The sequence below is a fragment of the Vollenhovia emeryi genome, unplaced genomic scaffold (genome assembly GCF_000949405.1).
Source record: "Vollenhovia emeryi isolate VEMERY1.0 unplaced genomic scaffold, V.emery_V1.0 DF939120.1, whole genome shotgun sequence".
Taxonomy (NCBI): Eukaryota; Metazoa; Arthropoda; class Insecta; order Hymenoptera; family Formicidae; genus Vollenhovia; species Vollenhovia emeryi.
Window position 1 is genome coordinate 3,723,815 of NW_011967246.1, and position 13,987 is coordinate 3,737,801.

At 41.6% G+C, this 13,987-nt stretch overlaps 1 protein-coding gene across 1 annotated transcript in view; it reads left to right on the top strand.

The window, feature by feature from the left end:
• Positions 1–2,388, top strand: part of LOC105570659 (serine/threonine-protein kinase NLK) — a gene marked incomplete at its 5' end in the record, with an annotated part of 50,024 nt that extends 47,636 nt beyond the window's left edge. The window contains one exon of the mRNA XM_012028050.1: positions 257–2,388. Coding sequence (XP_011883440.1) covers positions 257–311 — 55 coding nt within the window. The remainder of the gene's footprint in view (positions 1–256) is intronic.
• Positions 2,389–13,987: the final 11,599 nt, after the last annotated feature.

The window sequence follows — 13,987 nt, forward strand, 5'->3', positions numbered from 1 at the left end:
CCACGGTAATAAGATCATTGTCGCTTAATAATAAACTTGCGCAAAGAAAAGAAGAAAATTATGAAACTCGTAATAGACGGAACGGCGGATTTTATCGGGATCGTTTCGACTGAAATACCGCTGGCCGTTAGACAGGGCGATCGACTCGCTTTATACCGCAGAAGGGTCGCACGTTCTCCCCCCAGCCTAGCTTTCTCAACCCCCGTCTCTTCTGTCCTGCGTCGCCCTTCTAATGTCTTGTTCGTACGACTTGCAGCTCCACGGTGGCTCTCCCCTCGGAATTGCCACCCTCTCCACACCAGTGGGAATAAAAAGTCTTCCCCGTTCCCGTCCCCGAGGTAGGCCGTCGGACTCGAGTCGGTGACGATCTCCGTGTCGCGCTCCGAAGAAGAAAGGAGAGGTTCGACGCCGATCGCGGAAGATAGTAAGTCACCGATAACAAGAGGAGCGAAATGGAGGAAGAGGAGGAAGGAAAACGGGGGAACTGGAAGCCACGGAGAGAAGAGCCAAGAGAGACAATAGACTGCCGCACACTGTAGCCTCAATTTTCGATTAGCTGATACGTATATATGCACGGGACAATGCCAAGGAATGCGTAGAAAAATGGTAGCGAGTTTCGACTTTCGAAGAGCCTTTACTCTTCGATTCATAGATATTTTTCGACGACGTTAGAAATTATTTCAGATGAATAGAAATTATGATTCCTACCCTTTTTTTAAAAAAAAGCTGAAAGTATTTTTCAGAAATGCTAAATTGTAAACGTGAAGACATCGACAGGGACTTAGGGGAAGCTCGTCTTTTAGACTTCCTCACATTCCTCAAAAGAGAATTGGAAGTTCTTTCAATTTTTCCTCGGGGACATGTGCCTCAAGGAAATGGAAGATCTCTTCCATTTTCCTTTGGAAATGCAATTCTGGATACCGTTTCCCGGATCTTCCTTCAACGAGCTTTCTCTCGGGAACTCTCGGTCACAATTTATTTAATAATGATAATATTGAAGTACAAGTAAACAGTAATTCTGTTTCGCGATACCCGAATTGCGATTCAATTAATATCCGAGACGGGGATTTTTTTTCAATTGATTATCAGACGTGCTTTAGATTCGTATCTTCGGAATATTACGATTGCCTGTGTTCACAGAACTGTAATGACACGAGATCTAAGCGAGATTCTAAGAATTTTAAGGATCAGTGTTGAGGATTAAAGAAATGATTGAATGACAAAAGGAATCTACGTCACACGCGTCAGACATTCTCCAAGGAAAGGTAGACTTGGAATTTTATAAGAAGACCATACTTTCGTTTTTCTACGCATTTCGCCGCATCCTGCATGTATATATAGCAATATATTATACGTATTATACATTGTATACACACGATCGAGGGGAGAGATACACTACACTCACACATACTCTCTCTCGCACATACAAACATATATATATACACACATATACACACGTCTATGCACACACATTAGCCAATTTAAAACACAAAGTAGCCAATTAATTCCAATAGAGAGCGGTGGGAAATTCCCGAGGATTAGAATATCGCGGGTACCGTGAACGCGGGAGAGCAAAAGGGCGGGGAGGGTGATAATTAATTAGCTATTAGTAAACGCGAGTGTCGAGCAGACCGGGCCAGTCCTTTTTTTCTTTTCTTAGATTTTACACACGTATACAGGTCGCGCTGGCCATTTATGATGATCGAATACGCGCGCAAGCACTCGCGCGCGCGCGAGAGGGGAAAGTGCCAGGAGTGGGGAAGGGAAAATCCCTCCCGTCCTGATCGAGGATCCTCCGACGGCGAGAGATATCCCTAAGAATGTCATGCTGAATCGAATCGTCCTCGGAAAGGATCCTTTTCTCGAGGACGTTGTCGCACCAGCGAGATTATCGCTCCGAAATCGAACGGTTCTTGACGGGAGATCGCTCGAGGATGCAGCGCGAAAAGATAGAGACTGCTCCGAATCGGCAAGACATGTCCCTCGAGCGTCGCCGCGAATAGATTTGTCCTTGAGAGGATATCTCTCGAGGACGTCGCGCGTCTCAGTGACGATGAAATTATTATTCCGAATTGAATAGTCCTCAGCAGGATGTTTCTCGAGGACAGTTTCAAGTTTCCGGCCGTCCTCGATGAGATATCGTTGAAGGATAGTCACGCAAGAACACTCGAGAAGATTAATCCTCGGCGAGGGATATCGTTCAAGGATACATCCGAGGATGTCCGAAAATCGGCAAAGTGCGAGATCCCCTTCGAATCGTATCGTACCTTAACGAGACATTGTTTGCGGACTCGTGTCCGCGTAGTGCGAGATTTTTGCTCGAGGATATTCGCGCGAGTTGTTCTCTCTCCGGTTGGAGTCCGCGGAGACTCGGAAACTTGTTGGGGGGGGGGGGGGGAAAGACACGTTTTCCTCGGTATGCCGAAGCGAGAATTAAACCTCGTGCGAACAAATCGATCATCGCGAGCGTTTACAGACGCGGTTCTCGATACAATCGGCGACAAATCGGCTACGAAGAGGAGCAAGGGGAAAGGAGAAGAGAAGATTGAGACGAGTGGAACAAGTCGTCGATCCTTCCTGAAGCGACAAGCGTTAGCGACTGTAGAGGCACTGGTATGACCGGCACTTTTCCTCTCTAGCGTTAGCATTTGATTCCGACGAGCGACCAGCGCATTCACTGGTAAATAAAGACTAATAAGTCCTAGATTGAAGTTGTCCCTTCTGAGGCGGAATAGATGAAAGGGGAAAGGTAGATGAAAATTCGAGTAGACGCGCGCGACGAATGAAGATGTGGATGGGATGGGAAAGTTACGGCGGCGAGTCGCAAAGGCGGATGTTCAGATTCGTAAATTCATTGAGAAACCGTGTACGATCATGTAAACGGAACGGAATGAGGAGAGCGCTCCCGTTGCGTCCGGAAACTTTACATTCGGGAGGGAGATCGGGCGGGACGCGGATGGGCGAATTCCGTAGAAGCGCGAATTGTTTTCAAAGTGATTTCGAGGGGGACGACTCGACCGGCTAGGAATTCGACGTGAAAGAAATGAGACGACGGATCGTAGGATTCCGAAAGAAGCATTTAAAGGATCGTCGTTAATGCTCGAGTTGTTCTCGTGGAAAGTTAGTCGCAGGAATGACGAGGCTCGAAGCCCTTAACGATTCTTCCGCGTTTCGTACCGACAACTCGCTGCCCCGGCAGGACGAAAGAAACTCGGGGTCCTGTTCCTCCGCGACTGTCCCGATCCCACGTTCGCTCGTTCTCGTCTCTCAAGACCGGGATCTCGAACGACGGGGCTCCTTGGATCTCAGACTAGGAAATAAAAAGAGGAGTACGTCCCGCAGGACTCTCGCAGTCCCATCGCGTGGCAGGAGGAGGCATGCGCGAACCGCACGTTCAGCGACCTTCCTCGTCGCCGTCGAAAATCTCGAGAATTTCCGCGTCGAGGAAACGATTTCATCTCGGCGACGATCATTTTCCCTCGTTTACCTCGCGTCCGTGAGTTTCCCCTCGCGCGATCGTGGAATCGCAATTTATTCCAATAAACGCACTGCCGACTTATCGTGTGAACGCGATGGTATCGATACGGAAAAACGAGAGAGAAATATATGACGGAAGGAATTAAATTAATAGATAAGTAGAGAAATATAGGAGAATAAAAGCGAGAAAAGAAAATTGAAGATCGAACCCAGCGTAATTTGCTTAGATTTAATCTTTTTTGGCTAGAAGCGTGAGAGAAAACAGATTGCGCGTCGATCGTCGTGTTTAATTCATAGAATTTGAGAGAGACATACTCGAAACCGATTACGTAGAAATCCGAATTTATTGATTTTACGTCCGGTCTAAATCTTGGACGAGAAAGATCTATGCGGAGGATTAAGACGGAAGACATTGATGGAACGTTTCTACATAAGTCGATAAGTTTCGGTATTATTTTTGATTATGTTGTAAGCGCCGTATGGACAGTAACTGGACACGCGAATCCGAGCGGTTCGAGCGAATTTCGACAATCGACGATCTTTCAGTCAAATGCATGGGATGCTAACAATAAAGGGATTTACTTAAAGAGATAATTATTTGCGATAGATTTAGTTTGTCGAAAGTCTAAAATGTTTCAGTCTTCTTCAAACGATTGTTAAAGAATGTTATATCAAAGTTAAGGGTTTTTTTTAAATTTCATTCTACATGTACAGTTATACTGTAAAAAAATGTAATTTTAACTGAGAGACGCAATTTATTGCATTTCAAATAACTGTTTCGTCAAATATTTACGCAAATATTCGATTTGAGTCGTACCTGAGATACGATTGTTGGGAATCGTTCGGATGCCTTCACCATCATTTCAACTCCTTAATAAAATGACAATTTTTAAAGGGATGCAAAGGAGGTAGAATCGAGACACAATAAATCTAGCTAAATAAAACATGAACTTAAAGTATGATTCTATCGGTCGAAAGTATCAAGAATTAAAATCAATAACGTAAAATCATGGAATTAGTAGCGAGAAGATGCATAAAGTAAAAAAAAAAACAAAATATTTAAATAACAGAATATTATGATGACTGCATATTTGTAATTGTAATTACTTTCAGGTAATGTTTCGCTGACGAATACAGTTATTCTTACTGTAGCTACAAGATCAGAAATTCCGAAATCAACAAAGTTATATCGTTCACTATATCCCTCAAATACTATTTCTTCTCATCTAATCGCGTGTCTCCTGTCCTGAAAAAATAATGCAAGGATTCCAGAGAAAACGTAAGGGCGCACATAATTACGTGTGATTTTAGATTAAGGGATTTTAGATAGCCAGTAGTAGGTCCGACGAAATACTTTTAAGACAAAGTGAGAGAAAAAAATGGAAGTAGCAGAAAGTTTTACCAAGACAAAAAAATTCGTCGAGACGTGTTAGTTGAGTATGAATTAACCGGTAAATATGCGTTTAGAAATGACGCGCGTGTGGTCCGCAAAGAGGAGCACGTTGAAGATTGGATTGGGATCCTCCAATATCGGTACCCTCGCGGACGATATAGCGATTATCTATCCCTGTGTCATCGCGAATTAAATTGCGACACAACGTGTGGACATATTAACTGTTCTATGGTGTTTTAATGCTCCTTTATTTCATGAAGATATTTTACCAAGACATCTTTCCGTGTTTTTCGTTCTGATTTTTCTTTATTTCACGCACTTTTCAACTGCCCAAAAACACGCATTTTACACGACAGACGTGTATTTTCCACTTGTACATTCATGGATGATTTTTTAAATCGTGCAGCCACAAATTTGATTTCATAAGAAAGGATAATTGAAGAAATTAATTTAGAACAAAATGTTTCTTTTCACCAACTTAATTTAAAAAATTCACAGAAATGTACAGCGAAAAAAAAAGACATTTTATTGGAACGGAGATATATAGTATTTTAATGATAAACGCGGACGCGTTGAAAATGTGAAATGAGGAACTAAAGGCTACGACATTCAGTTCGGAAAACGATAATATTTTGGGAATTGAAATAAGGCGTTCGCTTAGCTCGCGATAACATCGCTGGATATCAGTCGAGGGTATTTAATCGCGAGGCACGTTAATCCAAAAATCTTCGACGAAACGTAAAACTGAGTTGTATGTTTTGATACTCCTGGAATATTTCTGTGTTAATGTACAGGTATCTCCTCACACGCGTACGCGATTTTGCGGTGCCTGTTGGTCTTAACGGTAGCTTAACGGGTGACACGATTCAGGTGTATACGTTTATTGCTGGGCGTTTTTATTGTATATTCGTCGACATTGCAAATAACATTCTGACACTGCGTATTTTTTGTTGGCAACGCGAGGCGTTAACGCCGCTCGTGAGTGCTCGACGATTCATTGCGAAATACCGGTCTTTAGCTTGTGCCCTGGAAATAAGGTCGAAAAGATGTTTGCGCGTAATTGCGAGATAATTTTTTTATAACGCCGAGAAGTAATCAGTACGCTTCTATTGAATTTTCTCGAAAATCTCATCTCAAACATAGACTTTCGTTGCGTAACTTGTATAAGTTATATGCGATTTATACGGAATTCCGTGACGACTTCTGTGAAATTACATGCGTTTCATAAAAATCAGTTTATACCCTTTCTTCCGTAACAATGTTGACTCTTCGCTTCTTTCGTCCGAGATCCTCCTCTCTGTAATTAGTATAACGTACCGTATCATCTTATCATTTTCGAGGTATGTAGAGCGTAGTAGCGCTTCTCTCACTACATCATGTGTAAATAAATTCTCACCATATTCATCGTGTATATAAATTGCAGCTCACCAAGAGATTCGTCGCGATTGCGCGTCGATGCAAATGTCCTGTGTTCGAATATTTCCGTCGTTTTTTTTTATTTCAAATTGAATTGAAGTAAGTCCCGAACGACTCTTCGGTATAAAATATTAATAGTAAGAGAGGAACAATCTGGAATCAACTCGTCGATATGCGGTGTGGTCGTACAGTTGTTTGTGAATTTTGACTGTTTGAATTTAACTATGACGCACATTCTCCTTCGAGCAAGTTGTTTTCTCAGTTGTTTTGTTTTTAATTACTTAACTTTATTTCGCATTCGGAGTATATTAAGGCCCAATTCTTTGATGCTAACGTTCCAATTACAATTAGTGTTCGATGAGACTCTGAGGTCTCCGATTGGCAGGTGAATTTTAATTAATGCATACAGCTATCTTATACAGCGCCATCGAAAGAAATTAGAAAATATTGGACGTACATCTTATAATAATGATGAAACATTACATATAATGACGCACGCCAATATCTATGGTACTAAAATTGATCCACTATTATTTATAGTTTTACACTAAGAGAAATCAGATGAAAATAAAATGAACAACGGAGAGATCCATCTTACAATTAGTTTACGAAGATAATACTTCAAGTATGCGAGTATTATAGTGGCTACTAAATTTACCATTAAAAACGCCGAACTACGATAGCGATCTAGATGCGAGTCAAGCGTAAGCCAGAGATTTCCGGGCATTCGGTTATGATAAATCGATGTTATGTATGGAGGCGCGCGCACGATTACTTAGAAAATATTTTAATTCTCATTCGCGAGTGACGGCAATTCTTACTTTTTCTATATCTTCGTATTTTTCATATCTTTAGTGAATAATTGATAACTTATCGATCGTAACTCACTTATTTGCTTGATCCGTTTGAATCCAAGTGAACAGAGATTTAGAGAACGGCGTATCATAACAAATCTTCAGCGTTTCGTTCGTAAAGATTATTATCGATTATTATCGAGTTATGCATCCGAAATACGAATTATTGAAAATATGAGTTTTCAACCTGACTGGATTTGTTACAACTGTTTGCGACCGAGTGATCCTACAAAACTTTTTCGAAACTGCTGCGACGCGAACGATGACCGAGGAAAAAAAAGTGTAAGCGACTTGTGCTTGCAATTCGTCGCCGAGAGAGAAAGAGACGCGCAATTCGCAAAGTTTTTCCTATGCGATTTACTATTTTAGTTCAGTCAAGAACGAGCGAACGAGAAAGACAGTAAACCGGAAGCAAGACTGGATATACGTATGTGTATGGCATGTGCACATACGATTAGGGACTAAAATCGGTACAATTTAGGCAACTTCTGTTTCCTCCATGCAATCTTTTTCTACAAATTAATACAGAATAATTATATAGCCCACTTGATGACGCTGTTTTCCGCTTGTTTGAAGCTTTTTTAACAGTGGAATAATATCAGTCTGATTATCATTTTCAAGACAATCGCGAATGAGTCCGCTCATTTATCGCAGAAACACCCTCTAGGTGTGGAGAGGATTAAATGTCTTAACTTGAATAAATTATCATATTAATTTTAACGTCACCTATCGACCGCGGCGAAGACGAGACTATTCTCACGCATGTACGAAATAGAAATTTCGACCCGCTAAAATCGTGCCGATTTTGTCTTCCGGTGTCAGGCCGGGCACTAAAGAGGGTAAGAATATGCAATTAATGTTTCCTATTGGAAGTGAAACAAATGACACGGCGCAGTTTGTAAATACGTATGCTCGCGGTAGCTGGTCGGTCGGAGATTCGACGATTTACTTCGATACGAAGATCAATTGCATATTCCTACACAACGCGCACTTTGCGACCCCTCGCACATACACGCGCGCGTCCTCGCGCGCATTGCATTTGAGACGCGAAGATACGCACGTTATCAGATGCGTATCGTGTGACTTACGATGGCGGAGGCTAGGTGATAAGGTACCTACGTTATAGAGATAACGAGTAATTAAGCGACAAAAAACATAAAAATAAACAAGTCTACGTATACTCCAACACTAGCGAATATGCCTTCTTTATGGAAAGTGGCTCTGGCACGAGAGATACATACCGAACAATAAAGTTGCTACGGAAAAGAAATGACCAAAAAAAAAAAGAGTAAAAGTATCGAAAGCGATGGTTCTCTTGTCTTTGATTTTGCACAGCCCCACGCACACACGCACGTACCCGAATCCCGTATTCTCTCAAATTTCCACTCCTCGCTTCTTTAACAATCGTCCAGTTAAGTTCCCGCGACACAGCGCGCACGAATGTCACTTGACTATTAATTTTACTTAGTTGATTCAATTTCGATTGATTCGTTTTTTGGTTCTTGCTTACACGTCAACGTTCCTCGCACTCTGTTATATGCCGCAAGTTTCTTTATTTCGATTTCGTTGCGAAAGCAGAGAGAAGCATTGCAGAGAGAGAGACGCGGAGATTGTAAATAAACTGCTCTATCGTGAGACACAGAAAGAAGTGGTTTGAATGGCGATTAGTATAACGAGATGGTAAGTTGCACGTGGATTGCTGACGAGCGATCCCGTTGCCGATGAATGAGGCTCCTTCGGGATTCGTCAACACGTGAGATTGTATAAATTGTAAATAATTCGAATCTCTCGCGACAGAAACCCGCCGATATCGAGCGCGCGACGGGAAGGTCCCGCGTCTCGCTGATGATTTAATTTGCATTCCGCTATGGAGTTATCACTGATTCGTTGACATTCTCAAAGTGGACCAAGAAACTACGCTGTAAGAGAGATTTCACTTGCGTCTCGCCATCGCGTTTAAAACGACTGAAACGTTAAAAGTGAACCGTCTTAAGACGACTGTGCGAATAGTGACAGATAAGAGGATTGTAAAAAGTAACGAGACGATGTTCCGTGAATATTTCTGGGATTAACAGGCGCGTCGCTGTATTCAGTTACAAAATACGAGAAAAATTGTTGAAATCTGCGCGAGAGGCGCAGATCGTCGCAGCCTCTACGTTCGAGGAATCGAGGGATTTCATTCTGCGACGATCGTATTTCTTATTCCTTGTAGAATTTTTGGAGATGAAAGTACGCGAAAGCAGCCGACAGGTCGATACTCGGCGGTTCTGTAGACTGTGGGACGAAATAAAACGATTCTTGTCGCTTTCCTATCGGTAGCGTAGTCGTAGCGATCAGAGATATAAAATTGTGACGACTTGTCGTTAGTAACTAAGAGGCCTTAATATTATCAAGTGTACAATTATTATTGTACGTCGACTTAAGAGTAGCGCGTACTCGGGCGAACACGCGTAAGGGAAACACACCTGCTCGGATCGAGCGCGACTTCGTTTGACTCTTCGCCGATTTCTTGCATAACTTCGATATTCAAGCGAGATTGAAATCCGACTTTCCACTCTGTAGAAATTTTAATAAAGAAACAGGTAGAACGTATTCATAACGCTATAAAATTATCGGCTTTAAGATCATTAAAGTGCATTGAGTAATAAAAATTTTAAAAAAAATTTCGCGACTTGAAATTCGCCTAAATTCAAACGTTTAATTTAATGCGTTTAACCTTCTGTTCGGGATTTATTGCTAATTCGTTTAATCTGATTACTCGAGATAAATTATTAACTTATTTCGTTCCTCGGTTTGCACGCGTAAGCTTTATTTCCTAATACGTCGTTTGTTTTATCCTATTTCTATTACGGGGAATAATAATTTATCTGAATCCGAACTTCTGCGGAATGTGATTTTTACGGGTCCATCCCTCTCGGCACTCTAAAATCCGATGGTTCCCTCGGTGCTCGTGAAAACGCGAGGCGTCGAAAGATCGACGAGAGATAACCGATTGATATCGGCTGGCAGAGGAAAGATGCGAAAAGACCGAGAATTCTTCGTGCAATTACGCAGTGCTTACGAATCGTAAAGCGTGCAAACGAGGCGCGTGTCGTGCGTATTTGTCGCAATCGTGCGCTTTATGAGTTGTATTTAAAACGTTACGACACACAAGATTGCAGTAGATAAAAGAAACGGTATTGCGAAAGTAAGCAAGTTTCTTCCCTGTCGCGTTCGACGTGGGAAAAAGCAACCAAATTCTCAAGTGAAACTGCTCGCACGGAGAAAAGTTGTATATTCATAATCTCTGTATTATTAATTAAAACGCTAATTTCTACATTATATTTTCTTCCAATTCGTAGTTTTATACTATAATAATTATTGTTCTTCATTTCATTTAAGTTAGTTATTTGTACTTACATCTAACTATTTAGATTGACGATATTTAAATATTTTACTTAATTCCAAGCATAATAAAAGACGAGTCAACTAAAAAGGGTAGAGCAAGAGGTAAAGAGTCGATAAAGATAAAAATTGAATAAATATAAAAGTAAATTGAAATAAAAGTTAAATAAAGAATGAAACTTGAAGCTCTATTTAAATTGAAAATTGTTTCCGAGCTTGACGATATTCAAAAATGTTACATGTATTAACAGTACGTAAGAAATCTTTAAGAGTGCAAATTTATGCTATATTTATTATTAATAAATGCAGATACAGCTTTGCAGAACTGTAGCTACGTCATCGGCAAAGCGTGTCAAGTTTATGCGAGAGTACACGATAAAGATTCTGTAGACCAAGGATTCGTGACGATCCGCGCGAAGGATATTTAACGATTAACGACAAATTAATAAGATGTAATCGCGACAACTGAAAGTGGTCTTGCAAGAAAAGTGATCGCGATAAATCGAATATACTGAGCCATATACAATCTTGTGGTCTGCCGATACGAAAGACAGGAGATAAAAGGAGAATTCAAATCCGAAGTCGCGTCGAATGGAGCGAAATTAAACGAACGGAAATGAAACGAGGGATAATAAAATTGTGCGTGAAATCGGACGAAGTCATCTGATTGTACAGACTGCGTGTTTTCAAGAGCACGCAAAAATACATGTATCGCAATTCGATATAATCTACAGGGTGTTCGGGAAATATGTACGTTTTATACGACGTTTCACGCGACACTTTTTATCGAAAGTTTAAATAATTTCATTTTAACGGAATCGTGATTCCGGATACGCTCTTTTCTTTCATTTCATTGTACCTTCACGATATTAAAATCGTTATACCTTTAGAGAATATAAAAATCGGTATCTTTTACAATTTATTAAAAGTATCAAGTATCGAACCTTTAAATGCAAACGAGGACAGAGCTTACCAATATATTTAATAATGATTTGTTAGAAAACGAAGTTACTTTCTTTTCAACTTAAATTAAATACTTTACAATTAAATAGTAAGATAATAAATACCAGAATTTTATAAATCACGAAAAACATTTCTCAAACTGTAGTCTGCTAAAACACATTTTTCTTTCCATTATAAGATATTGATCTGTTCAGTAGACGTGCCTATTACCAAACATCCTACGAACGAGGACGGGGCCCCCCCCTGAACGGGGCTCATCGTAATAAATACTCAACGATCCTTCGGAGGACTTCGAGGGGATATTAGCGTACCTTGAAAGTAGCCCGAAGCCTTTTCAAATGTTTTAGCATTTAAGTGATCGCGAGGCTATCGATGTACATAGGTAGAAATAGAACGTAGACGCTTCTTCGCTTTTCAAAGGGCACGTGAAAGAGTTCTCGCTGTGAAAAAAAAGAAACGGACGATTTGCCGTTTTCTTCCCCCCCCCCCCCTAGAACCCAAGAATCCTTCTAGCTTAGATAAGCCTGCGGGCTGGGAATACCCTCGTGCGATTTCGCTCTAATCCTTCGACATCGGGCAACGATTCTTCGATACGACGTTAAAGGATCGACCGACCTGCATTTGAAATGCCAAGGAGAGCGATCGACTTTAAGAATAATTTTTGACGATACGCATTCTATACATGTACATATATTTTTTTCCTCTTCGCGCGATATTCGTGTAGGGTAGCGACAACGTGGTGTTTTTTCTAAGATCAACGATCGCTGATCGAGCCTTCGCCTCAGACGACGCGGTTAACGGCTGGGGAAAATTGCGATTATCACTGGCGGCGACTGTAAGATATTTCAGAGAAGATTCGGCGGGAGTGCTATTTTTTATAAATATTACTGGACGAAAATCGGGGACGAAGTTTCAAGCGCGGACACGCTCGATCATCGATCCTCCGATTTCGTATTTTATGTGTCTCTCGTTCTTGGTGTTTCCTACGTCCTATTAATAGAATTGTAGGCTTCGTCCGCGATGCTCTCGTACGTATGTTGCAAAACCCGACGAGATAATCAAGTACGATTGTCTCGGATCGGATTTATAACGTGAACAACAAAAACAATCGGCCAGATGTCGATCGTTCGACAGGAGAAATCGGCATTTGTCGAAAGTACCAACAAAGGGGACATTTTTAGAAAAATCTTTTAAGAAACAACAAAATTGAAGAGATACAAATAATCGCAGAGACAAATTTCCTCAGTATGCGTGATATGAAATGATTACCGATTTTGTTTTATGTGCGAGCTAAAATAATTATTAATTGGCCATTCAGGTGACTGCAATAACCGATTAGTGATTAACAATCACTTAATGTTAACAGACTCGCGCAATTAATTATGAGAGCATCTTAATCACGGTCGGATCCTCGCGGGTTCTCGCGCCCGTGATTAAAGGACTTAACAGGTAGACCTCTCGGTGGGCTCGTGTGTCTAATTACTACTTATTATTAGGACCGGCGCAGCTAATGCGATCTTGTAAATAGAAATCGGCGATCTTCGACGGTGTGCGTAAAGCGGTACGTGTAAAAAAAGGAAAATTAAGAGCGAACTCCCTTTTTCTTCGCGTCCTTCTCTTAAGATTAATACTCGTGCACGTCCAACGGACATTCTTTCTTCTCGACGTGTCGACGCCACTCTATTACACGTAGACGTTAGCCCTTCTGCGGTTTAGCCGATGTGTGGCGCGCGCGCGTTTAAAATCCGCGGCCCAAATGTGGCGCGTCCAATCGTGAATTCCATTCCGGGCCCGAGTCACCCCGCAACTCACGGCCAAAATAATTTAGGAGAGCTGCTGGCTCCGGCAATGCCTTCTTTATACACCGTTATACACCCCCGCACACAGACACACGTACACGGACTGCCCGATAATTAACCGGGTTCCGAGTTATTCAGTCGGTTGTTCAGTCGACCTCCCGCGCAGAGATCGCGGGGGATCAAAAATATATACAGGGTATACCGCGACTTCTGTTAAACGCCAGCAACGGGACCGCGGCAATTGTACGAAGGAAATTCCGCGGCGCCCACGTCTATTTGTATCGCGCGGAGATTTGTCGATCGTACACGATCGACCCTTGACAGCGCGAATTTTCCTTTCCGACAACAATCAGACGCACATTCAAAATCGTTTTCGTTACGACACGCGATTAATTATGGCAGCCTGTCGGACACACCTATGTATAATATACTAAATGGCGTTCTTCTTCCTTCTATAGCCAACTCGGGGCGAATTTCGTACGCCGATCGCTCGCGAAGAGAACCTCGTGACTTTTAGTCGCCCGAAGACCGCTGCGGTCTCTGCCGTAACGTTAAAGTGTAATAAAGAAAATGAAAATATTTCCCGCAACAATAAAGAGGACAGTGGGTGAGCGGAGCGTGTAATATACGTATATATTGTATCACAGCGAGGGCGAGACCGAGAAGAAAAAAAATTATATATATATATACATATGTATATC